Below are 25305 nucleotides of genomic sequence, written 5' to 3'. Positions count from 1 at the left end.
AAATACATATCAAAAATATTTTTTATTTAAAGAATAATTTTATTTTTACAATAAAAATAATATTCTAATGAAATAATTTACTTTCATGAATGAATTATTTATATTTTTATTTTCTTCATAATTGACCAAAATAAAAATAAAATATCAATTAATAAAATATATAAAAGTTAATAATATAAAAATAAAAAATAAAATTTAGCTCTTTAATATAGAAATTCAAATAAAAAACTCTTTATATTTATATTTTTTTTAATATAAACTCTTTATATTAGGAGTCGGTATATATATATATATATAAATATATATAAAGAGTTCCCTAAATGGATTCTTATGTTATGTTTACACATTAACTATTATAAAAATGAGATTATAATATAACTATAGTTACAAAATTAAATTTCAGTAGTATAATAATGAACAAAGATATTCAAAGTTAAAAACTTTAGATTATCCATCTAAGGATTTGTGAGTTGCTAACTCGAGATAATTTCATTGCTGAATTCAATTTTAATCTACAGATTATAGAAAATGACATCAATAATAGGCCACATTGCCTATTTCAAGATTTTCTCTATGAACATTATTATGTTTCCTAGTGCATCAACGTCGATTTTAACAGAACTTCCCTCTTTTATCTCTCCAGTCAAGATTTCTTCTGCTAAATTGTCTTATATCAACCTTACAATGGCCCTCTTCAAGGGTCTTTCTCCATATTCATAGTTATTTCCTTCTTTGATCAACTTCCTCTTCATACCCTGTCACCTGAAGCTCTATGTTCTTGGTATTAAGCCTTTGATAAACTTTTTCAAGCATCATTTCCACAATCTGTTGTAGCTTGGATTCTGCAAGTTGCTCAAACACTATGACCTCATCTATCCTGTTCAAGAACTCTGGCCTCAAATGCTTCTTTAGTTTTTCTGCTACAGATCCTTTCACCTGCTCAAAACCATGTTTATTTCCCTGGAGAACTGCTTTTCCTCCAATATTAGAAGTCAGAATGATAATCGAGTTTTTGAAGTCTACTTTCTGCCCTTTCCCATCTGTCAATATGCCATCATCCAATATCTGAAGAAAAACATCATAAACATCACCATGGGCTTTCTCAATCTCATCAAACAGGATCAAAGTATGGGGCCGCCGGCGAACAGCTTCCGTCAGCTTTCCTCCTTCATTATAGCAGATGTAGCCAGGAGGTGAGCCAATATGCTTTGATACTGAATGTTTTTCCATATATTCACTCATGTCAATCCTTAGCATTGCTTCCTTGGACCCAAAATACTCGTCAGCTAACGCATTGGCCGGTTCAGTCTTTCATACCCCTATAGGACCTATAAACAAGAAGCTTGGAACAGGTTTATCTGGGTCTCTTATGCCAGCTCTAGCTCGACGAATTGCTCGGCAAACAGCTTTAACAGCTTCGTCCTGTCCAACAATGCGTTGTTGCAATTTCTCCTCCATTTTCAACAGCATGCAGGCTTCTCGGGGATTTACTTTCTCCACAGGAATTCCAGTCCACATGGAGACAACCTTCTGTACGTCCCCTTCGGTCACAACTGATAATGCTGGTGATTGATAATTCTGAAGCTGAATTCTTGCACCCGCTTCGTCTATCAAATCAATTGCTTTGTCCGGTAGAAACTGCTCGCTGGTGCGCATTTAAGTATGGTATAAAAATTAGAATCTTGTAGTCATAAACTTAATTAGACCTTGAACAAAAACTAGCAGGGCAAGACTATATGGAGCCAAAAATTAAAATGCATCCAGCAATTTGCACAAGCAATGAAAATGAAGCACTGTAAAGATTTAGCAAAAGCCATTAGGCTAGTTCTGAACTCATGTATCGCTTAGACAAACGAACAGCTGCCTCCAAAGCCTCATTCGCATATTTGACTCCGTGGTGATCTTCATATTTTGGGACGAGACCTTGAAGTATTTGAAAGGCTTCATCAATTGAAAGCTCAGGAATCTCGACCTTCTCGAAACGCCTTTTCAGCGCTCCATCTTTCTCTATATATTTTCTGTACTCCTGAAGTGTGGTAGCCCCAATGCACTGCACATGCACGAGGAACTAAAACTAAGAGAAGACAATGAAAATTCTGAAAACTCATAATTTTATTATGAGACTGATGATTTTACCTTCAGATCCCCTCTTGCTAGGGCAGGTTTCAGTATACTAGCCGCATCCAGTGCACTGCCGCAAGCACCAGCTCCAGCAAGTGTATGCAATTCATCAATAAACAGAATTATTCCTCCATCACCTGCCTTCACTTCATCTACCACCTTCACTAATCGTCTTTCAAATTCTCCTCGAAAAATGGTGCCAGCAACAAGGCGGCCCATGTCTAGAGCAAAAACCTGAGTTCCAAATAATACATTAAGCAGCAAAGTAACATTGTAAGCATTTATGCTACAAGTTTTGCGAAAGATTTTATGTGTATACCTTCTTTCCCTGGAGCTTTGGAGGAGCTGTAGCGTTAACAATCTTCATTGCAAGGCCTTCTACAACAGCCGTCTTTCCTACACCAGGATCACCGATAAGACATGGATTATTTTTCCTTCTTTTGCAAAGTACTTGCATAATTTGTTCCAGTTGGTGTTGCCTTCCGAAAAGAGGGTCCAACTTGGCCTATCAAAAAGACCAAACCAATAGCATATCAAAGCTAATAGTAGCTATGAATATGATAATGTGAGACGGAAAGAAAAAATGAGTTTACCTCTTCTGCCATCTTTGTTAAGTCTGTCCCATATTTGCAAAGCATCTCTGTCCCCAAAGAGTCCATCTCAAGCTTCTCCGTTGCTAATTGTTAGGTTGTTACCACCTCTGGCCTTGCAGGAGGTATATGTGCTTGCTTCTATATATACTTGCATTCATTGATTAGATTAATGTATTACTAAATCCAGAGCATCTGCATATTAATGCCAAACCAATTACCAAAGTCATTGCTTGCACTTCCCCAAGTCTAGATTAAACCATCGCATCCTCTTTCTTTCTTTATTTTCCTTCTCTATATTATCAATAAACTAGGGAGGGTACAGCTTTCAATGAGCCCATGAGGCATGAGCATTAATTTTGAAATGCATTATTTGTTATGTGACCATTGGTGTTCCTTCTTTCACCTTTCGTTATCTCTTCAATGACCCTTGTATAATCTTTGTGTATGTCAATAGTTAATGGCCCACTAAAATTTTTCCACAAGAAAAAAAAAACTACTTTGTTGTCGCAAGTGCTAAGAGGCTGAAAAATATACATATCCTTTGTTCAATTTGCTTGGACAAAGATGCTGAAAATATGATTTTTGAATTAACTCCTTTTCTTCTTCACCTTCCATTAAAATTTCTGATTTCATTGCACTCTTCTTTCTTGTTGCAATGTATTGGTGGTTTGAAGAGGTCTAATATGAGAAGTTGATTGAAGAACATCAAGGTAGTAATGAAGCTTGAGAATTCATTCATCAAACAAGCAGTTCATGAGCACCAGATTAAGGTTTTAGGCTAGCCACATTAGGTAACTTAAGATTTTTGCCTCATCAAAAGAGAAATTAAGTTGTCAATTGCAGGAAATGTGAATTTGAAGCCTGTATGATAGATAAAATAGTGATTATGAATGTTGACAGCGTAAGAGATATACACACCCTAAGTATGATTAATCATTTCTTCTTCTTTTTTAAAGAAAAAAAAAAGTTAGCTAGTATAAGTTATTTTGTATCGTACGTTTTAGTCTGTCCACATTTTCTGACTTACGATGGTAAGCAAAATTATCGGACATCAGATAGATTATCTGCAACCTGCAATGTTATATCGCTAATCTGTTATGTCCGCTCTGATGAGCCAAGCTTAGCAATAGTGTAGTAACGCTACAAGGTTGTCAGTAGGGCAATAGCTTAGAAATCAGGATCTCAGAAACACTTATATGGCAAGGATCTGTTTCAGGAATCATCTCTTTAATGTGTTTAGATCTTGATCACGTACGACCACTATGACAAGGCCAAAATCAAATCATCAAAGTAAATAGTAGTACCTTACAGTGAAGGGAAATATAAATAAACCAGAAGGGATATCAAGGTCTTTATAATGCTGCTGGATAAAATGGAAATGAAAACCAAGTGGGTTGCAAACCACAAACAGTTATACCAAAGTTAAAAACTACTCTGTAAAACTAGTAGAACTAAAAAATAAAAACAAATCAAAAAGTAAAAATGGGCAAGTGACCCATTAAATATAATTGTGTTGGCGTCCAGTTCTGCAGTACTGTTCTTAACCAGCAAGTGAATTTCTTTCGCAGCTCCCACAGGGGCAAATCAGTTCCTTCTTGTCCTGAGCAACCATTACAAAATGCATTTTCATCATGCTATTACATCCGAGGAACTTATAACAAGAGCCTAAATATCTGATGGAATCTCCTGATCCTGAATAGGATCAACCGCAGTACCAGGTGCCATATACAAAATAGTCTCTCCGATGTAAGAATGATCAAACTTTCTCTTCTTGCTCTTTACAACCTTTTTTTGCCAACTCAGAATCCCCTATCGTTGGAATAAATTTACCAACAGAACCGTCAGTAGACACAAGTAGAATATTATGGGGCTTCAAATCACAATGCACATAACCATTACTATGAATAATTGATGGATAAATCCTGTTTCTTAATTTGGGTCTCTTTAGATTAGCTAAATAAACCGACCCAAATCTTCCTAGGCCAATGAATGGTCCTCTCCACATGGACACGCCAGGATTATGCATGCACACCCTCTGCTCCTTCTATTGTCACTGGCTCAAATCTCCTCGTCATTGGTCCCTACTCTTCTACTAATTTTCTAAACTGAAAACAAGACATCTTGTAACTTGAGGTATTAATACCAAAATCTCTAAAATTAAGAAAAATGCTTGAGGTACAAGTTCTATAATCCAACTTGCCGCGTAGCCTAAAGAAAGCTGTTACTCTGGAATTGACTTAGCGTTTCAACTGTCATAATGAAAAAAGAAATGCTTAACCTTTTATTATCTACGTCACAGAAAGACGATTTCTTTTTTCTTTACCAAAATTCAATAGATTTGAACTCTAAGTGGTCTTCAGGTAAATGTCTTCCAGAGTTCAAAAAATAGACTCTGGAAGTGATAGCAAAATTGAAGAGTTCATGTAGTATAAACAAAGTAAATTAGTATATTATCAGTACAAACAATTAAATACATAGTAAATTAGTATGGAACTAATTGATGAATTTTGTATATGCAGTGTTAAGAAAAGAAAGTCATTTATCAAACATGTAATCCTAACAGAAGTTTTTATCAGAACTTTGAGACGAACCAGACTTGCTTACTTTAAGTTCATTAATGGCTATACTTAAAAAATAATATATGATAAAGGAACTTTTTCAAGTTGAGTAAGGACTAATTATTACCCAAGAAATTGCTAGGTAAAGAAAAGAGTTAGGTAGCCCTACAACTGACAATCTTGCTTCCCCTAGTTACTGCATTTAGCTTGTCTTTAGTGAGAGAAAATCATAGTACAATCCCTAATATGAAAGTCAGTGAAATCAGAGTGTCCTTTATCCTTCTTGATTGCACTTTTCCATAGATCTTCTTATTTTGTGTTGGTATTCATGGTACAAGTTTCTGTGAATGGTGTTGCATGCATGTTTGTGTATACCTGTTCTTTCGCTGAAGTTTCAGAGAAACTTTACCAGTATTAACCAATCTTTACTGCAAGTCCTTCTTCAACCACAAGTCTTTCCTACCCCGTGATCACCGCACTGGTTACTCTTTCTTTTCCACAGGGTTTAATATGGATCGTTCTCTATGTTGTTGGATTCCTGTTGGAGTGTAATACTCTTAACTTGCCCTGTAAAAAGGCCAAACCAGGATAGATTAAGCCCTTCAAGACAATTAAATAACTAATTGCTGTGTGAAAAGTAAATGACAAATTGAATTTGTTATATTATTTAAAATTAATAAATATGTGTTAATTATTTATTATTTTATTAAGCATATCATTTATTAATTTCTGTTCTTTTATTTTTAAAGTATGCTTTATCATGTTGATGGATATTTCAAACATCTAATGTTAGACCGTCAAGAGTATATAGTCTATGATACTTTATTTTCGCCCCTAAAACATCAATCTGATGATTTGTCATATCAGCAATTAAAGTTAATTAATTTAGGGTCTTACAAATTAGTCCCACCACGCTCTAATCTCTAATAAAAAATCTTTACAAACTATTACAACCAAACTTTTTTGACTCCTTTATCAGTCCAATGTAACAGTGAGTGGGATCCAATTGATCACTAGACATGTCTATTTATGCATTGTCTGCCCATTATCACATGGAAATCATGAGAACAAGTTGTACACTAATTTGGTGTATTACTAATTAATGGCTCATATCCAGACTTGGGTTTTTTGTGGGATGATTTAGTTAAGGGTTTGTACAAGTAATAGTGAATTATAATGGCATGTTTGTGTATTAAGATAATGGTTCAAAGTGTAGAGGTGTGATTAGATTAATTAAGAGACAGCAAACATTACAGGTTGTAGGAACATCAAGTTGTCTGCCCATTGTCTCCACAGTCTAAGTAACAAAAATGACAACTTTTTCTGTTCCTTTTCATGACCCAATTATTTGTATCTTAAGATCATAATTTAATATGCTTATACTGTAATGCTGGCTTAATACCCGGATTAATTTGTTAAGCGTAGCATGGACACACCAATTGTTTGTCCATCTTTTTGCTCTGAATTTTAGAATTTCCATGTTCTTTTTACACTACTATTTACAAAAAAGGAAAAGGAGAAAACCCATTTGACCGTTTATGAACCTTTTGTAATTTGGTAGTGGGGTGCTTTTCTTTTCTTAAAAAAAAAATAATAAATTATTTGGGACTTTTTTAATGCCTCAAATGGATATTTATTTTTGAAACGTGGTTCAAAGTGATCAAAATACAAAATGGTGCCGTTTCACAAAATTCGTATTATAGTTTTCTGATTTTATTTTATTTTTTATTTTTATCTTTTTCACTTTACTTAGCCTTTTTACATTTTACTGTGTTCAAATGAATGAAATGATCGTTTGAATTTCAATAATAATCTCTTTGTTTGCTTTTTTCTTTTTTGCTGTAATTTTATAACTATGTGCAAATATAATTAGGGATAATTTAATTTGTACTATAATATTAGTAAAGACTTATATATAATCAAAATTAGGAATTAATGGACACTAAATAAAATTTTAGATTAATTTGTTAAATTTGGGCCTATTTAAAAGCTCAAGGGCAAATTAAGCTTTATCCTATAGGCTATGGTAGACTTTTTAGGTTAGTCTTTAAAAAAAGTACCTTTTGTCTTTAAATGTGCCCTTGATTAAGACTAATTAATTAAAAATGAAATACATATTATATATGGTCGGTCCAGTAATCTAACTTTGAGCCAGAATCAAAATCTTGTTAATGATATTCTTTTTACAAATTATATTATTTATTTAACATTTTGATTAATTTTACTGTTCTACAGCTGGTTCAGTTTGTTGTACCAATAATAATAAGAATTTAATTATAAGCATAATCATCTCTTTCCTAACATATCTAATGGAAGATTATGCTTCTTCTTCTTTTTTCTTTCTTTTCTTCTTCTTCTTTTTGTCACTTCTCATAATTGTATTATCTACTTATTATCCACTGCCTGAACTTGAGATCTAGTGTTTAGTAATATACAATTTACTAGTATCTCAACTTTTATAGCACTAAAGTCGCATAAAATATAGCACATACCAAATTGGTTAAGTATTAATATTAAAGATATTTTATTAATAACATACTCATAATATAATTAATTAAATAATTCATTATAAATTCAAAATACAAAATTAAAAAGATTCACTTTTATATTTATATGCGTATACATGATCTTTTAAATAATAATTACATTTTTTTTTATATTCTTTACTATTTCTTTTACTAATAGGAGTATTTGACCATAATTTTTAAAAAATTTAAAATATATTTAAGAATTTTTAATGAATTACACTCGAGTCTAACACAAGTGAATATAAAAATATGACTATTTTTTATTATGCGGTCCATATGAAAAGCAAATCTACTTTAATAAAAAAAAAAATTATAAGTTTATATTATTTTCAAAATGTTTATGATATTCGTATGTAGTTCATCGATCCCTATCCATCGTGAAAGAGTCAGGGCAAAACAAAGAAAGAAGCAATAACATAAATATTGGTCTGACTTTTGAAAAATGAAAAAAAAAAAAAAAAAGGGATTAAAGTAGTTAAATAAATTGAGGTTCTGATTTATAGTAAAGTTCAGTAATAAATAGGACAGGTCATAAGTGCCAGTAGTACCCCCTCACCATCTTCAACTCTTCTTCTTCTTCTTCTTCTTCTTCTTCTTCTTTTCTCTCTCTTTTCTGTGCATGGAAATGTGGGTCTAATAAAACTGATGTTTCCTCTCTTTCCTTCTAATAAATTCTCGGCCAAATCTGCTTCTTCAAATCTTGAGATCCATCTGAGGTTTTTCATATTATCGGATCTTAGCTTTCAAACTAATTAAACATGCTCCCTTCAGTATACAGGTTCTTGATTCAGTTTCTCTTTCAAATTTCTGTATAAAATCTTGATTTGTTATACTTTTCTGTCATTTTTTTTTTTCTTCTTATAACGATTTTATTTCTTAACTACTTGTCTCGCATATTATGTTTATCTGGAACCATTAATAGAGGGTTGAAGATAATCATTCATGATGGGTTGACTGCTAAGCACGCAATAAGATCTTACTCCACTGCCACAGGTGCTGCTCGAAGGTCAGTTCATGCTGTTTTTTAGTTAATACTCTAGCTACCTTTCTTGATTTAGTTTCTTTTATCACTTTGCAATGTTCAGATGGCTATATATCACAAGTTGCAGTGAATTCAATTTGCATGCTGCCTTTGCAGTCCAAGATCCACATTCTTTGATTACTTAGCAAACCTTGATATTGAAAAGCTTTTAACTTCAACAGACACATGTTTATTTTTACCAGTAAATATATAATGAGAAAAAGACTTACTTAACAAATAATAAAAAGAAGAGGAAAAGAATTGATGAAGCAAATGGTTAATAGCAAATTAAATACAAACAAGACTATTAGGGAAGTTTTGTTTTGTACAAAAGTCATACAAAGAATAAGAAGATAAAAGAGTCTAAATAGTGAGGGTCTTTTATGACTTAATTAAATTTTTAAGTTTGAGTTTTTAAACAAACTCTTAAATCATACTAATTATTATAAAAAATATGTATAAAATTTAGACTTTTAAGAGACTTTTTATTTCATTTTTTTTTTTAAATGACTTAAAAGTTACATTTTCTCTCCTTAAATTTAGGGAAGAAAAAAGTTACTCTTAAATACATTATATTATTTCTTTCATTTTTTTTGATATTATTTTTAAAAGTTACATTCTTTCTCATCACTCATTTTTTTATTAATAAAAAATAAAATAGAAAATATTCTTGAAATACACACAAATTTTAAAATAAATTAAAATGCAAAGTTAATTGTTTTTGAGATTTAATAGAGATATATATGAGGTATTACTGGGACTCTTTAAGATAGTTGCCATAATTTTTGCATTATTGCATGTTACCATTCCGAATGGACCTTTTTACTTATGGGGAATGATGAGAAGTTATTTGTTTTCAAATGAAAATAAAGAGTTTTTATTTCATTTATTTTAAATCTACTCTTTATACTTAACATATTATTTAAATAAAAAATAAAAAAATTTATAAAGTAAAAATGTTTTACAAATTTTCAATAAAAAGTTTTCATTTTTTTAAAAATAAAAAATAAAAAAAAAATCTCTACAATCCCTAGCAACCGTTTTCGTTTTCTTCTTCATTTATAACCTTTAATAAATTAATTATCAAGGAAAAACTTTTGGACCCTTTTCTTTTAACAAAATATATGTGCAATAAATGATGCAAAAATTAATGGTTTTTAGTTTCCTTCTATTTTTTGAAATGGAATTTTTACAGCCTTTTTTATTGCTGTCACATGCAAACTTAGCACTTCAAGGTGTGTTAATTGCACTCAAACACCATTAAGTTGACTATTTTATTATCATCCGGATGAGATTTTTTCTTTTTCTTTTTTTGTTCCAAATACTTTTGGCAAAGATACAATGGCTAAGTGTTTAAATTGATAAAATGTCCATGAATATATTCTTTCGTTTGACTATATGAAAAAGTTGCGGTCCACACCATAATTAAGATCACAAATGATTGGACTTTGAATGATGCTTTACTGAATTTATATACATATAAGTCATAACCTTAGGTTATAATAATTTGAACCTTTTAATTAAAAATCTAACAATTTCCTCAATAAAATCTCTTACTTTACTTTGTTTAATTATACCTTCCCTCGATCAATACTGCTTGTTTTTTTTAAATTGACATATACCCAAAAATGATATAATATATATATATATACACTTTAAATGTTGGAATGGCATTTTGCATCATTTTGGGCATTCATCTTTTCTTTTATGTGGTACACACCACCATCTTCTTCAAGATGACATAGTCTTATAGAATCCTTCATTTTCTAATTTCTCTGCTACTGTTTAATGATTGCTTTGCTTTTTATGCTTTGAAAATTAAATCAGGCTTGAAGGTAAAGTTGCCCTAATAACCGGAGGTGCAAGTGGACTCGGCAACGCAACAGCCCACCAATTCATCCAACATGGAGCCCGAGTTATTATTGCTGACGTTGACTCTAAGTTGGGCCAACAAGTTGCCACTGAGTTGGGCTCTGCAGCCCACTTTGTTCGTTGTGACGTGACAGTGGAGGCCCAAGTAAAAGATGCAGTAGAAGCTGCAATGGGCCGTCATGGTAAGCTCGACATTATGTACAACAATGCTGGAATACCCGGCCCATCTGTTCCGCCGAGCATTGCGGACCTGGATCTTGATGAGTTCGACAAGGTAATGCAGATCAATGTTCGGGGCATAGTCGCCGGGATAAAGCATGCAGCCCGAGTAATGATACCCGCGGGCTCCGGGTCCATTCTATGTACATCTAGTATATGTGGAGTCTTGGGTGGCCTTGGCCCACATCCATACACAATATCAAAATTTGCAATACCTGGGATAGTAAAGACAGTAGCAAGTGAGCTATGTAAAAATGGGATCAGAATCAATTGCATATCGCCAGGCCCAATTCCGACACCAATGTCTGTGGGCCAAATAGCCCAGTTCTATCCAGGAGCTACAAGAGAGAAGATAGTTGAGATAATGAATGGAGTTGGAGAGCTAAAGGGAGCAAACTGTGAAGAAATAGATGTGGCAAAGGCTGCCTTGTATTTAGCATCAGATGAAGCAAAATACATTACTGGTCATAACCTTGTTGTTGATGGAGGATTTACTTCCTTTAAAAGTTTTAGCTTCCCTCATCCTCACCAAATTGTGTAATGTTTACCATATCATTGGTTTGTTTTTTTTTTTGGGTCGGTGAAGTCTTTCTTTGCTTTTTTGCTCATTTTGTGCTTCTTGGTAACTGTTTTGGAGTATAACTAATAAATTTTGTTAACTCAACATGAGTAAATAAGTATAAATTTTTGCACTGACTACATAACTGTAGAACACAGTATCTTGCCTATACAGATCAGTACAAATCTTTTTAAAAAAAAAAAGGGCAAGTGCATCCTTTAAATCAATGTTTTTAGAGATTTATTTGCAAGTCTTTCTTTCTTTTCCTTTTTCTCTTTTCTTGAACTGCTTTGCTCCATGTTGTGGAGCTGTCTGCTTTTTATTATTATCACGAGTGGTGCAACCTAAACATTGATTATTACCTTTCCATCAGTTTCCACCTTACAGCTTAGTATAATAAGTAGCAGTAGCCCACTTCCATGCACTGTAACTGTAACTGTATTTAAGGATGTCTGAATAAATATACATGACTTCTTCAGAATTTCTGTTTTCTTTTTCTTTTTCTTTCTTTCCATCTCAATATTTAGATGGCAACCTTAATTTTAGAACCCCTAAATGATTTTTGTTAGAGAGTTCTGTTCTCATTTGTCCTGTAAAAATTCAGGAAAGGAATCTTGATGTTTTCTTCTTCTTTCTTACATCAGAAATTTGTTATAACGGTTTTTGAGACCACAAGACAACAACTTTTGCTGATGAGCAATTTCCAAGTCACTGATGAAGTTCTTCATAAAAGAGTCAATGCCCTTTCTCCTCACCACAATTTCTTAATTATATCCCCATAACCATATAATCTGATTTTCCTAATATATATAAGTACATACATGCAAGTCAATGAAGTTTTGGTCTACTGGTAATAGACGAGGTGCAAATACACTTAGGGACAATTTGAATAAAGCACATAAAATAGAAAACTTTTCTTTGACATGATTAATTAGTCAAATACTAAGTACTCAAGCTAGTTAATTCTAATCATAATAATAATAACCCAATTATAAGATCATCAGATTGATATGATAAAAAAAGATATGAAAATGGGACCATATGCCTAGCATAATTGGGCAATAATGAAGTATATAGAGTTGGAAAGTGGTTCTTTGGGGAAACAAAAACACATAACTATAAAATATATATATATATATAATTAATGGTATAGGTCCCACCATTGTTGAAGCTGTATCATGGGCTAAACTCATCAGCTTCTTAGCTTCACAGAAACCATTCTCTCTTATCCTCAACACAAAGCTAAACGAACTGTAACGTAGCAAAGCTCTTTTGAGAGTCAGAAAAAACTCGAAGGAAAGAGGAATAGACAGAGAAAGACTTAGCTTGAGGGAAGAACATGACATGGGGTACCCCCCCATTTTTTCACATGTTGGGCCAAACAAAACCGTCAAGCTGCAACTGTGATATGATAATTTTGGCTTTTCCATGGATGATGAGTAAACAGCAACAAGACCCACCCCCCTTATCATTACTATTGCTCAGTTTCTTCTCAATGACTTTGCATGTAAGCCATGTGTGCCCTATTTTATCATCCGAAAGAGAAAGGACTAAATATGTTAATAATACTGGTGGGCTATCAACAGTGATCTAGTTGGTTAAATCTATACAATTCTAAGTTTAAATCAGTAAGAAAATCTTAACAGTAGAAAAAAAAATTGAATTGTGAATGTATCATCCGTGAAACATGTTAATAATATGATTGAATGTGAATATAAATTACTAATATTTACAAGAAATGACAATATTTTGTGGAGTTTAAGTCAGATGGCATCTTTTTTGTTGCTAAAAGTTTACAACAATAATCAGATGATCAAATCAACCAGAGGCGTAGAAATAAACTCATGGGAAGAATCTACATAATTATAAAACTGAGAACGTTATAAGTTTTGGAACAAGAGCTTACACTAAAAATTAAAAATTCTGCCTAGAAAAAAGCTGAAGACTGGAATCAGGAAATTTTGGTAAGCTACGCAAGCAGAGGCGCAGCCAGTTAGCTTAGCTAAGTCACAGATAATTGATAATCATCACTTTTTGAAAAAAGGGTGGTTAAAGTTGTCTTAAAATAGTATTATTCTTACAAGGAAAGAAGTTAAGAGAAGAGTTTTAAACAATAATAATAATATTCAACAGTTAAAAAGAGATTGAAAAGAGGCCATATACAGTGAGTGACAAGTGTACTGGAAGAGAAGAAAGCAGAAAGGCTTTGATTGGGCAGTAGGTGCGGTGAAAGGTGAAAGATTATCACGAGAAACTTGGGTTTTCCCTCTGCACAATTTTATTCCAAAACCCTTTTTTTTTCTTTTCTTCTTTCTTTTTTCCTGTTTCTGACAATTGGCAAATTGGGTTCTCAATTTTCAAAGGTACAGTAGCAAATATACATATATATGAAGTTAGTTTCAATTCAAAGTTTTGAAAGCAGCCATATAAATAGACTTGTTTGCTAGGGCATTGAATTAATGACTTGAAAAGTGACTTGCATTTGCATGTTGGCTCTCTTCAACTTAATAGTTGCCACATGCAAGCTACGATTCTATGGATCATATTGTTTTTCTTTTGATTCATTAGGCTGCTGCTAGTGGATAGGAACGCCAGCGGGACCGGCCGGCAAGGTTTCTAAATTTTTATTTTTTGTTTTGTAAAAAATCTAAGATTAAATAACAATGATAATACAAATAGAGTTCTCTAGGAAACAGAAATAAGGAAAAAATTATGTAGTTTTATAAAAAAATTACCACAGTTGTTCTTTCTATAAATGGGTATATTTATTTATTTATTATTCTATAATTTAAAAATAGTTATTAAGAATGACTTGAGGATGAGTTCCTTATATATAAATACTTCAATTTTGAACCAAAAAACCTCAAGAATCACTTTATGTATATGCAATGATTAAAAAGAAAACAAACTGTGTGTATATGCACAATAAGATACTGGGATTATGCTTTCCTTTTTCTTTAATAAAAAAAAAAAAGAAAGAGTTTTTTCTTTGAAGTTATATGTGGAACTTTTTGAAACTGACAAGGAAAGTTCCCTACAATTGTCTTTCATGTTACTTATGGTCCCCCAAGTGTTAAAATAACATATACTAGTCAATTAATATTCCCTCTCCTTGGCAATTGAATTTGCATGTCAAATATCTTTCTAGGATTAGGCAATAAATAAAAATATTCACCCAACATATATTATGAACACACATCATTTATGTGACTTCATTAAAGATCAAGGATGGAGATGTAATTTTCTTTCTCTGCTATATATATATATATTTTCGATAATAAAATGAATACATAAATAAATATATTAAAAAATAAAATTAAATGTATTATATCTTTTTATTTTTTAATTAGAATTTATATTAAGCTATTTAAATTTCATTTTATATAATATATATATTAAACTATTAGGAGATTGCTTACTAATTAATTATATTAAAATAAAAAAAATTAATTAATAAAATTAAAATAATATAAAATTAATATTACTGATTAATTATAAAAAAATTTTAAAAAAACATTATTAGAATTTTACACCCATTTTAAAATAAAAAATAAATTATAAATGTCGGAGATGCTATTGTAGATGGGATGCAGCCAGTGATTCAGAAGAGGGTTGGGGTAAAATCGTTAAAAAGAAGAAAAAGTCTCAGTGAAGGTTAGAGAGGCGGGGAGGAGCAGACACATAGATAAGCCAGACAGCCTACAGAGGCAGTGCTCTCCATTCATTTTCTTTTTTCTTTCGCATTGGTAAAAGTCAAAAAAGAAATTACAGGATAAAAAAAAAGGAGGAGAAAAAACGTTCAAAGTTTTCGAATCTAAATTTCTATTCATTTCCTTTGCTCGCTCAACAGCTACATGACGCCACCTCTCTTCTCGTAACCTTCTTTTATAACTGCCTTCTTTGTTTCTCTCCATAAGCAAGAGCCACAGTATCAAGAACACAAATGGTTCTTAACGGCGTCGTTTGGATGGAAGGAGGAGCAGTTCGACAGCAAGAAGAAGAAGCTGAAGAAGAAGAAGAGGCTGTTTCTTCTTGGACCAGAAATACCAATGATCCTCAAGAGCCCAAAGAAGAAGATTTAGGCATCATAAGTGCTACTTCTCTTTCTACTCTGAAATCCATGCTTGAAACTGACTGGTATGATTTTAATACTAGTAATAATAACAGTAATATCAACTCTTCTTCTGATATTATTATTAACCCATCTTTTACTCTACAAAATCATCACCATCGCGATTTTAGAGACCTTGCTTTTTGTTCCAGTTCCACACCTGAAAACCTTCTCTTACAGCCTTTAGATTCTTCCTCTTCTTGTTCTCCATCACAAGCTTTCCATCTTGATCCTTCTCAGTCACACCACTTTTTGCCTCCAAAATCTTGTTTCTCTTCTCTTTTTAATGTTACGAATATCCCTTCTGATAACCATAATAATAATAATAATAATAGTAATAGTAATGGCTTTGATTTGGGCTGTGAAAGTTCTTTTCTTTCTCATTATCAGTCTAATCAAGCTTCTAACTTTATGGGTTTTAGTGGGTCCGAGTCTGAGTTTCAAGCTACCCAGTTGATCCCTTTGCCTGATAATGGTGTTGGAATTGCAAATGGTGGTTTTGGTAATGTGGGTCTTGAGGGTTTTGATGGTTCTTCAGGGAATATGTTTTATAGCAAAGCTAAGGTTTTGAAGCCACTCGAGGTGGGTTCAGGTTCACATTCACCACCTACACTGTTTCAAAAGAGAGCTATGTTGAGACATAGTGATGATAAATTGGGGAGTTTGGAGATATCAGGGTTAAGATGTGGAGTTGGAGGAGAAATTGGAGGTGGGAACTGGGGAGAAATTGAGAGGAAGAGAAAAAGGAGTGATGAAGAAGGTGAAATTGAGGAAGTTAGTTTTGATGTTTCAGGTTTTAATTATGATTCTGATGAGAATAATGGAGATGATGGTAAGGTAGAAGAGAGTGTTAAGAATAATGGTGAAAGCAATTCTATTGCTAATAGCACTGTCACTGGCGGCGGCGGCAGTGGTGATCAAAAGGGGAAGAAGAAAGGGATGCCTGCAAAGAATTTGATGGCTGAGAGAAGGAGGAGGAAGAGACTAAATGATAGGCTTTATATGCTTAGATCTGTTGTACCCAAGATTAGCAAGGTAATAGGTGGTGAAAGATCAGTTCTTTTCCTTTGTGCTTGATTTTGAAATGCTATTTCTTGTTCTATCACTTTCATTGTTTTGATCTTTGTTTCTCACTTATGCTTTATGTTTTAAATTAGTTCACTTTGGATCTTGAGGTCTGGGTTTTGCGCTCTTGGTTGGACATTGAATGTCATCCTTTTTATACTCTAGCTAGCTTGTATTCATATAAATAATGTTAATCGTTGTTTTTGTTAAAAGAAACAAGCAACATCTTGGGCTATCCCTTTTCCTTTTCTCTAATTGATATTTAAAATTTGGCAATTAGTTTTAAAGTTTGATATATTCATTCTTGGACACTCTTTTTAAACACTCTCTATATAATTGATTCTCTCACTTGTTACTTTTTAATAGAAACCCGGATTAGATATGTTATTCTATATTTTAGGAGGCTGGCAACTTAAAAACTTGTTATTTAATTATGTGAAATTCGAGACATGTGCGCTGTTCTAGATTAAAAATGCTTTTTGGAGTTCCCTAAGTGCAATACTTTTAAAGTGCTTTTGGATCCTTAATGTTTTGTTCCTCGATTTGAAAATAAGGACGCCCTGTTGCCCACTCATTATATTTGTTATGCTCCCACAGATGGATAGAGCTTCAATTCTTGGGGATGCCATTGATTACTTAAAGGAGCTTCTGCAGAGAATCAATGACCTTCACAATGAATTGGAGTCAACACCTCCTGGTTCTTTGCTGCCTCAGTCTTCAAGTTTCCACCCTTTGACACCAACACCTCCCACCCTTCCATGCCGTGTGAAGGAAGAATTATGCCCCAGCTCATTGCCAGGTCCTAAAAGCCAGCCTGCAAGGGTAAGTCCCATCACCTTTGGTGCTAAAACAGGTTTATTTCAGCTCTAATTTGGTTTTGTTTATGTGATGATTCATGTCCTACCATATTATTGGTCTGGCTCTGGCTGAGATAGGAAAGAAATTAGAATTCGAGAGACTTTTAGTTGGTTTCATAGTATTGACATTTCGTTGTAAGAAGACATTCCTCTAGTTGTATTTAATATTTTCAGTCAATTTTTTGGAACCCAAATATTTGGATAATCTCCGGCATGCATAGGAAAATGATGAATCATGTGCTTATCTCATTTTAACTAATGAATTTGGGGAATTTGCAGGTGGAAGTTAGAGTAAGGGAAGGAAGGGCAGTCAATATCCATATGTTTTCTGCTGGCAGACCAGGTTTACTCCTCTCTACTATGAGGGCTCTGGACAACCTTGGCTTGGATATTCAGCAGGCCGTCATCAGTTGTTTCAATGGGTTTGCACTGGATGTTTTTCGAGCTGAAGTATGCTTCTTTCTTTCCATGTTGTTTGCCATGAAGCATGATAACATATTGCATTTGACATGCACATCAGCATAGTCAACACTTTTCTGCTTATTTTGGTCACTGCTACTGCCTTCCATTGAAAATCTTTCATACTTATAATATTTTTTGATTGTATGAGTTCTTGACCATCAGAAGTATCTGCATTTACATGGGATGATAGAAGGTTAAAACGTAGAGATTATCTGTAAAGGCACAGTATGAGAGTGCCTCTGCTGGTGTCATTGCCATGAGGATTCGCTCATATTTGCTTTTATTTGCTCTTCATTGTCTCATTTAGTTCTATACCCATTTCTATACCAAGTATTGCCACCTATTATATTGCACTAGAGAAAAATCTGTAAGGTCACTTGGTTTGGATTACCACAATCAACAGTGTTAAATTTTCTCTAATGTAATCTCTCCTTCATGTAATATGACCCCTTTCCAGATTTAAATGGAATAATTCACCGTATAGTCACAGCAAATTGCAAGCATTTCGGATCATCCCATGGGCGCCACAGATCACCTTAAATAAAATGAACATTAGATGGTGTCAAATCAGTTCACCATGGCTTTTTAGTAACACAACGAAGCTTTTCTCCTCTTGTTTATGGCCTGAGGATGACTTAAAGTTGAGTGTGGTAGTGAAGAAATTGATATTTTCTTTTCTTCTTTTTCAGCAATGCAGGGAGGGTCAGGATGTCTTACCAGAGCAAATCAAAGCCGTACTGCTTGATTCAGCTGGCTTTCATGGGCTGATGTAACCCAGAGTTTGTATGTGGCATCATATTCACAAACTGAGGCACTAACCGTAGCTCTTCTCTAGCTCAAAGTAGTCTGTAAATTGGAATTTGCTTCTCAATTTCCATTGAAAAGCACCACTGTCATCATACACCTGGTGAGATTTGTAGGTTTGATAATCATCATAACCAAACATGCCTCAAAAGCAGCAGGAAAATTGTGGTGTTGTTTAAGTAACTTTTTCTTTTTTATTATTATTTAATTTTAGAATAAACATCCTTAGTTTTACCTTCTCTTTTCTGGCTGTGCCTTTTGCTGTTTCTGAAAGCTTTGATTGGTATCAGTAACCCAAGAAATGCATGGTTCTATTTATTTTTCTCTTTGAGATCAAAACATGGTCAAATGCTTTCTCATCATGGAAAATTGACAATACGAATTCGCAGATGATTATTCAGTGCCTTTGATTTGAATATATCATATTTTTTATTATTAAAGATTATTTGATAAAATAAAACTTTCAGTAGACTTTTTATTTTATTTTTAAATAAAAGAGTTAGTTTTGCTCTTTAAATGTGAAAAGTCAAACTTCAAATAAAAAATTGAATAAACTTATTTTAATCTTTAAATATTCTTTTAAGATGGTTTTTATTGTATAAATAATATTTTCTTAAACTAAAATTATGATTGGAGATGTTCCAAAGATTTTCTGATGAAGTTCTGTGCTTGGTTCTCTAATAATCTACCATTAAAGACTGTTTTTCTTTTTTGTAAAAACTCATTGGATATCTTTGGAAAAGAAACTTCCATTTCTCAGTAAGCAGTTCAGATCTTTTTGACCAATAAGTCAGCAATGCCTATATATAACAGCAGCAACATATTGATCCTCTTACTAATGTGACAGATTTCTGATAAAATCAACTAAAATCCGAAATAATTGCATATCCTTCTAGGGCAGGCTGTTATGGAGGAATTATTATTATAATTAATTCTTATTTTGGTTGCAAGGATTTAATTATCCGTTTTCTTTCCCTGCATATGTAACAAGCTAAGAAATTGACCAAAAATGCCAATTTGAAGCTAAAGAAAAAAAAAAAACTAAAAGAAATTGATTTGGACGGTTGAGATAAATGCAAATTTTTAGGCAAAGCAGAAGCTTGTTAGTCAAATTCAGCTAGTCTGGCTAAGATTAAGAATGGTATGACCAAAAAAAGCATGCAGGCAAGAGGATAAAAGGGCATAATCGTACTTGCCCCAAGTTAGTTTTTAGAATAATATGGTTACATCTTTCTACCTGAAAGAGGAAAAACCTGAAAAAAGGTTACAGAATATAGACCCTGTGAAGGACGCAGCAGATGCCTTTATCCTGTTTCCAGTCAATTCTTCATTCCTTCCTATTTCTCTGCTCAAGTTTGTGAGAGTTTTACATGCCATTTTCCTTCATTTCCTGCAAACCTGAAATCCTTGGATTTTGAGTAATATATAATTTCTGTTGCATTCAAAGGTAACATGTTCTTTCATTCTCTGCCTTTTTCTTTTTCTTTTTTTCTGTTTCATTTTGTATAATTATGGTTATATTGATCTTTGTTGGGAATGATCTAATTCTTTCCTTCTGTTTCTTCATCACCATTTGAATCTTTTAATTGATTAAGCAGTATAAATAAAAGATATGATCCTTTTACTTCTTCTTTGCCAATGTTCTGTACATCCATTCTAACGAGGCATTGCATTATGTATGAGTCAAATTAGGCAAAGCCCACCAAGAAAAAGACATGGTAAAGGAGAAATTGTGCCTCAGTTGAAAAGGAATTATAGATAATAAGGGCTGTTTCTTTTGAATGTCAGACTGAAAATAATAGACCTTAAGTTTTCCATCTTTACTTGTTTATTATATAAATTCTTCTTCTTGAGAAAAAAAAAAAGAGAAAGAAAAAGGAAAGCATATAATGAGAACCTAACATATATGTCCAATGCATTTTCTTGGCTGCATCTCAAGCTATTTCTAACAGGCGTTCTTTGACAGGGAGCAAGTGACAATCTCTTTCAAAGCCTCATTTGTGCATAAGCAATGGGACATTGTTGGAGCAAGGTGAGTTTCTTTTAACAAGCTACATAAAAATTTGATATTGTCACATTTCTGCAGGAAAACTCTTTTCCCATAATGTCGTATGCAATAATCTGAACTGAAAATCCTGTTAAGCTCCAGCTTTAAAACTTTGAATAGCCATATCCTACATATCACGAGACTATAATATGCAAAGTTCGAAGGATGCAGCTCAAAAGTTCATTAGTTCTTCTGGTTTTAGAACTCTGAACTTACAATTGGACAATAATTACTTATTACTAATCTTCAAGTATTAATATTGATGATAATCAAGGCATTCTTTTTTGGCATGGCTTGCCATTTCTTATACATTATTTAACGGATTAACATATTTCTTGCAGGTTTGTATGTGCTGTCATAATATTAACAATGCTGATGGCAAGGTGAATAATAACCAAACTGATCATATAAATTGTACCTGTCAAAATGTTCATCGAATAAATACCATCCAAAAATGGGAGCAAATGTTATCTGAAGCAACTAGGGACAGCAAGATTGTAAGTTCTAATAATTTAGAAGATCCAACCCTACTGCTTTCCTTTTTCTTTGCAATCTCTCTCTAAATATTTTCTGAATTGGGTTTTACTTTGTCCTTGTTACGTATATTCTTGTCTAATTTCTAACTTTTTCCCCTCCTCCAACAGATCATAGTAAATTTCTGCTCTTCATGGTGTTCTCCAAGTAAATCGATAGCACCATTGTACTGTGATCTTGCTAATAAAAATCCTTCCATGACATTTTTAAGTATAGACATTGATGAGCTGAGGGTAAGTAAATATAATTCCTTTGAAGATCCTGACGAAGTTGTGGTAAAAGTTACATGTTTGATAAATGATGCTTTTGGTTGTGAACAGGAGCCTAGTTCTACATGGGAAGTTAAATCTACGCCCACATTTTTCTTCCTTAAAAATGGGAGACAATTAGACAAACTTGTAGGAGCCAACAAGCCAGAGCTTCAAAAGAAGATTTCTGCTGTTACTAGTCTTGCAAATGGCCTTAAGCACACAGGACAGTTGGGTTAAAGATGAAGGTTATAGAAAATATTACAACCTCAATCTGGTGCTCATGACTGCTTGTTTGTAGAATGAGTTCTCAAGCTTCACTGCAAATTTTCTCCAATCAGTTTCCCTTCTTTAGACCTCTTCAAAACCACAAGGAATAGAGTTAGTCATCATTGCAACAGCAAGAAAAGTGCAAAGGAAAATGGGGAAATGTGCAAGAAGAAGAGGACTGAAAATGAAACAATTTATCTGATCATCCTAATGCAAGTGTAGTTATGGTGTTCAGGAGAAGAAGGCACGAAAAATTAGCAGCAGAAGGAATTACAGAAGAAACTAACCTCCTGTTGGTTAAGAGCAGCAATGGATGGCTACAAAAGTCCTAACAAAATCATATTTCAGTAATCCCTTGTCAATTTTAGATTAATCTTAGTGAAAATGATTCCCTTTAAACAATTGCCTTTCTTATGAAGCATTAAAGAACCTAGTAATTCTTTTACCATAATGTATCCAAAAAAAAGAAAAGTTGGAGCGTATCAGTGATTTCATTTGAGTCCTTCTAGAAATAATTAAATATGAGGTCCATGGTTCAGGCATAGCAATTTATTTGTAATTGTATGAACTGCAAAAAATGATTACTAGATGGGTTTGTTATTGCTTCTTCCATGATAATATGTTTAGCAGATGGGTTCAATTTGTAAGGTTAAAAGTGAAATGATTTGCATAGAATATTTGTATTAGACAAGTCCAACACTAATTTTTATGGGCTCAGGAAGAATTGTACCTATAAATATATTGAAATTTAGTAAAGAAAACAAATAAACCGTATAGTTTTAGGTTTTTTTGCGACGTAGATAATAAAATGTAAGACGTTCTTTTTTTCTTATATGACGGTTGAAACATTGCGTCAGTTCCAGAATAACAGCTTGTCCAGGAGATTTTTCTCTTTAGGCTTTTAAACGGCAAGTTGATTCCAATCAAAAGTTGGATTATAGAACTTGTACCTCAAGCATTGTTCTTAGGTTTAGGAGATTATAATACTTATACCTCAAATTACATACGTCTTGTTATTTTAGAGCTCAGATTGTTTTCAGTTTAAAAAATTAGTAGAAGAGTAGGGATCGATGAAGAGAAAATTTGAGTCAGTGATAATGGAAGGAGAAGAGGATATGCATAACCATGGCGTGTCGTGGTGGAGAGGACCATTGATTGGCAAAGGAGGATTTGGGTCTGTTTACTTGGCTAATTTAAAGGAACCCAAATCAAGAAACAGGATTTATCCATCAGTTATGGCCGTCAAATCAGCAGAGGTCTCTGAATCAGCTTCATTGCAGAAGGAGAAAGAGGTTTTCGACAATCTTTATGATTGTCCTTATATTCTTCAATGTTATGGTGAAGAAACTACGACTAACAAGGCTGGAGTGATGTTTTACGATGTTCTTTTAGAGTATGCTTCTGGTGGAACCCTAGCTTCTCTTATCAAGCAATCAGGTGGCTGTGGGTTGCCTGAATTAGATGTGAAGAGATACACAAGGTCTATTCTTCAAGGCATTAATTGCATTCATAGCAATGGTTATGTGCATTGTGATTTGAAGCCTGATAATATTCTACTTGTGTCTATTGGCGGCTCTGATGGTAAATTTGTTCCAAAGATAGGGGATTTTGGGTTAGCAAAGAAAGTTGTGAAGAGCAAGAAGAGAAAGCTTGGTGGTTCTTACATTGGAGGGACTACTTTGTACATGGCTCCTGAAACTGTGATTGATCATATTCAGGAGGCTCCATCTGATATTTGGGCTCTTGGATGCATTGTTTTTGAGATGTTTACTGGCAAGAAGGTTTGGGATTCAAAACCTGATATGACAACTAATGAGCTTTTGGAAAAGATTGGTGAGTGTTATGAACCGCCTAAAATGCCTTCTCAGATTTCAAAAGATGGAAAGGATTTCTTGAAAAGGTGTTTAGTGAAGAAGTCTGCGTTTAGATTTACTGCTGAGATGCTATTGAATCATCCTTTCCTGTCAGGATTAGGTGATAATGAAACCTGCCAATTGCGGGGAAGGTATTGGAGGAAGAATCGATAAACTCATTTGACGCATCGTCTGATACCGATACTGAATCTTGCGCTCCTAATGTTTCTGAGAGTCGGAGTGTTATATCTGAAGAGGGGTCTCCTTTCCATTCTTTGTCAAATGATGTAGGAGTGAGTAAGCCTGGTAATTGTGTAGATGATACACAGCTTCATGCTACAGTCTATGCCATCCGTGCCATGGGCCTTGTCTCATGAGATGTGCTAGTGTTAAAAGAACAGAAATTGGCGATGATGTTTCGTAGTAAAATTAAATGTCCAAGTGTTCTCCAAAAAATTGTTTTAAGTTTTTTGGGTTTTGACAGTTGTGCACAGTTTTATTGTTTACAGAGATGTTTGAAGTGAGAAATGCAGCAGGATGCGACAGTTCATTGAGCTTGCACCAGCATGAGCAAATTATATGATAAACAAAAGGCAGTCATGTCTTTTAGCATGTGCGGTGCCAAGTCCTCCATAACATGTATGTATGTTCACTTGATCAAGCCAATGGCATGCATGATCTTAAACAGGTATCGAGGCTGCTGAGCCAGGGGCCTGTTTGACCAATTCCTTGCCATAAATTTGTAGAGTTTAGCCATTTTAAACTTTTGCTTTTGGTATAATGTTGATTTTGGTCTCCATTAGGAATGAAGTTATTCTTTCATTGTTTTCTTTCGCTCCTTCATTCTTTGATACATTGTGCATGGTAAACACAGTATTACTTTTCTTTGTGCTTTCCTTCTTTCTTTTTTTCTTTTTTTGTTCTTTTGGTGATTTGCAGAGGTCTTGCGTATGTATATTCTAATAAGCAACAGCCAATGAGTTTCTAGGATGCAGTTAGGAACAGAAAATGCAATGCGTTATGGCTGCTCAGGACAAGAAGAAATTGATTTGCCTACGTGTCAACGGAAAGAGAAATTCACTTGCTGATTGTTGAACTGGTTCCCTTTTGACAGCCTTGTAGCCATGCAGAACTATTGGGAAAAGAAGTTCCAGGGTTCTAACATGACAAAACATGCGAAAAGAAGTTCCAGGATCCAGAGCGTTGTCCGATATAACATATCATATTCTGTTGAAAAAAATTTTAATCCTGACAATTGGAGAAATTATTTGTACACGTGTCATTAAAAGATTTATTCAATGAAATTTTAATTAAATTTACATAATAATTTATTAATTATATGCAAGAGCCAGTACTAAATTTCTTTCTTAAGAACATAGGAAAATTAAAAAGAAAAAAAATCTAAAATCATATGAATATAACTCTTAATTTCATTTTTATAATATGAATTTGAATATTTCGAATCAGTGGTTACCATTGAATCTTCTTGAAACTTGGATTATGCATGGGTTTTGACCGGAGAGAGAATAGGATAGAACGAAATGACTAAACAAACAGACAAATAAAGAGAAGAAGAATGCAAT

At 33.4% G+C, this 25305-nt stretch overlaps 4 protein-coding genes and 1 pseudogene across 6 annotated transcripts; 4 read left to right on the top strand and 1 right to left on the bottom strand.

Moving 5' to 3' along the window:
* Positions 1 to 472: 472 nt before the first annotated feature.
* LOC8273118 lies at positions 473 to 3166 on the bottom strand (annotated as a pseudogene).
* Positions 3167 to 7993: 4827 nt separating this feature from the next.
* Positions 7994 to 11485, top strand: LOC8273117 (zerumbone synthase). Its single transcript, XM_002512806.4, has 3 exons — positions 7994 to 8578; positions 8723 to 8806; positions 10649 to 11485. The coding sequence occupies exons 1-3, from the start codon at positions 8559 to 8561 to the stop codon at positions 11451 to 11453; spliced, it is 909 nt and encodes a 302-aa protein (XP_002512852.1). The 5' UTR covers positions 7994 to 8558; the 3' UTR covers positions 11454 to 11485.
* A 3533-nt stretch (positions 11486 to 15018) lies between these two features.
* On the top strand, positions 15019 to 19004 carry LOC8273116 (transcription factor ICE1). Its single transcript, XM_015715294.3, has 4 exons — positions 15019 to 16617; positions 17245 to 17469; positions 17784 to 17954; positions 18656 to 19004. Exons 1-4 carry the CDS (start codon positions 15415 to 15417, stop codon positions 18737 to 18739), a joined length of 1683 nt encoding a protein of 560 aa, XP_015570780.2. The 5' UTR covers positions 15019 to 15414; the 3' UTR covers positions 18740 to 19004.
* A 404-nt stretch (positions 19005 to 19408) lies between these two features.
* LOC8273115 (thioredoxin H-type) lies at positions 19409 to 22363 on the top strand. Of its 3 annotated transcripts, none has more exons than XM_015715299.3 (5): positions 19409 to 20217; positions 20737 to 20802; positions 21159 to 21314; positions 21462 to 21584; positions 21672 to 22363. In XM_015715299.3, exons 2-5 carry the CDS (start codon positions 20782 to 20784, stop codon positions 21837 to 21839), a joined length of 468 nt encoding a protein of 155 aa, XP_015570785.1. In that variant the 5' UTR covers positions 19409 to 20217; positions 20737 to 20781; the 3' UTR covers positions 21840 to 22363. The 3 variants fall into 3 exon arrangements, with proteins under 3 accessions (XP_015570785.1, XP_015570784.1, XP_002512850.1); XM_015715298.3 differs by having other exon boundaries at positions 19409 to 20488; XM_002512804.4 differs by having other exon boundaries at positions 19409 to 20802.
* Positions 22364 to 22686: 323 nt separating this feature from the next.
* LOC8273114 (mitogen-activated protein kinase kinase kinase 20) lies at positions 22687 to 24283 on the top strand. Its single transcript, XM_048377661.1, has one exon. The coding sequence runs from the start codon at positions 22940 to 22942 to the stop codon at positions 23894 to 23896; it is 957 nt and encodes a 318-aa protein (XP_048233618.1). The 5' UTR covers positions 22687 to 22939; the 3' UTR covers positions 23897 to 24283.
* Positions 24284 to 25305: the final 1022 nt, after the last annotated feature.

Source organism: Ricinus communis, chromosome 8 (genome assembly GCF_019578655.1).
Source record: "Ricinus communis isolate WT05 ecotype wild-type chromosome 8, ASM1957865v1, whole genome shotgun sequence".
Taxonomy (NCBI): domain Eukaryota; kingdom Viridiplantae; phylum Streptophyta; class Magnoliopsida; order Malpighiales; family Euphorbiaceae; genus Ricinus; species Ricinus communis.
Note: the sequence above shows the minus strand (reverse complement) of the source record. Positions and strands in the feature narration are given on the sequence as shown.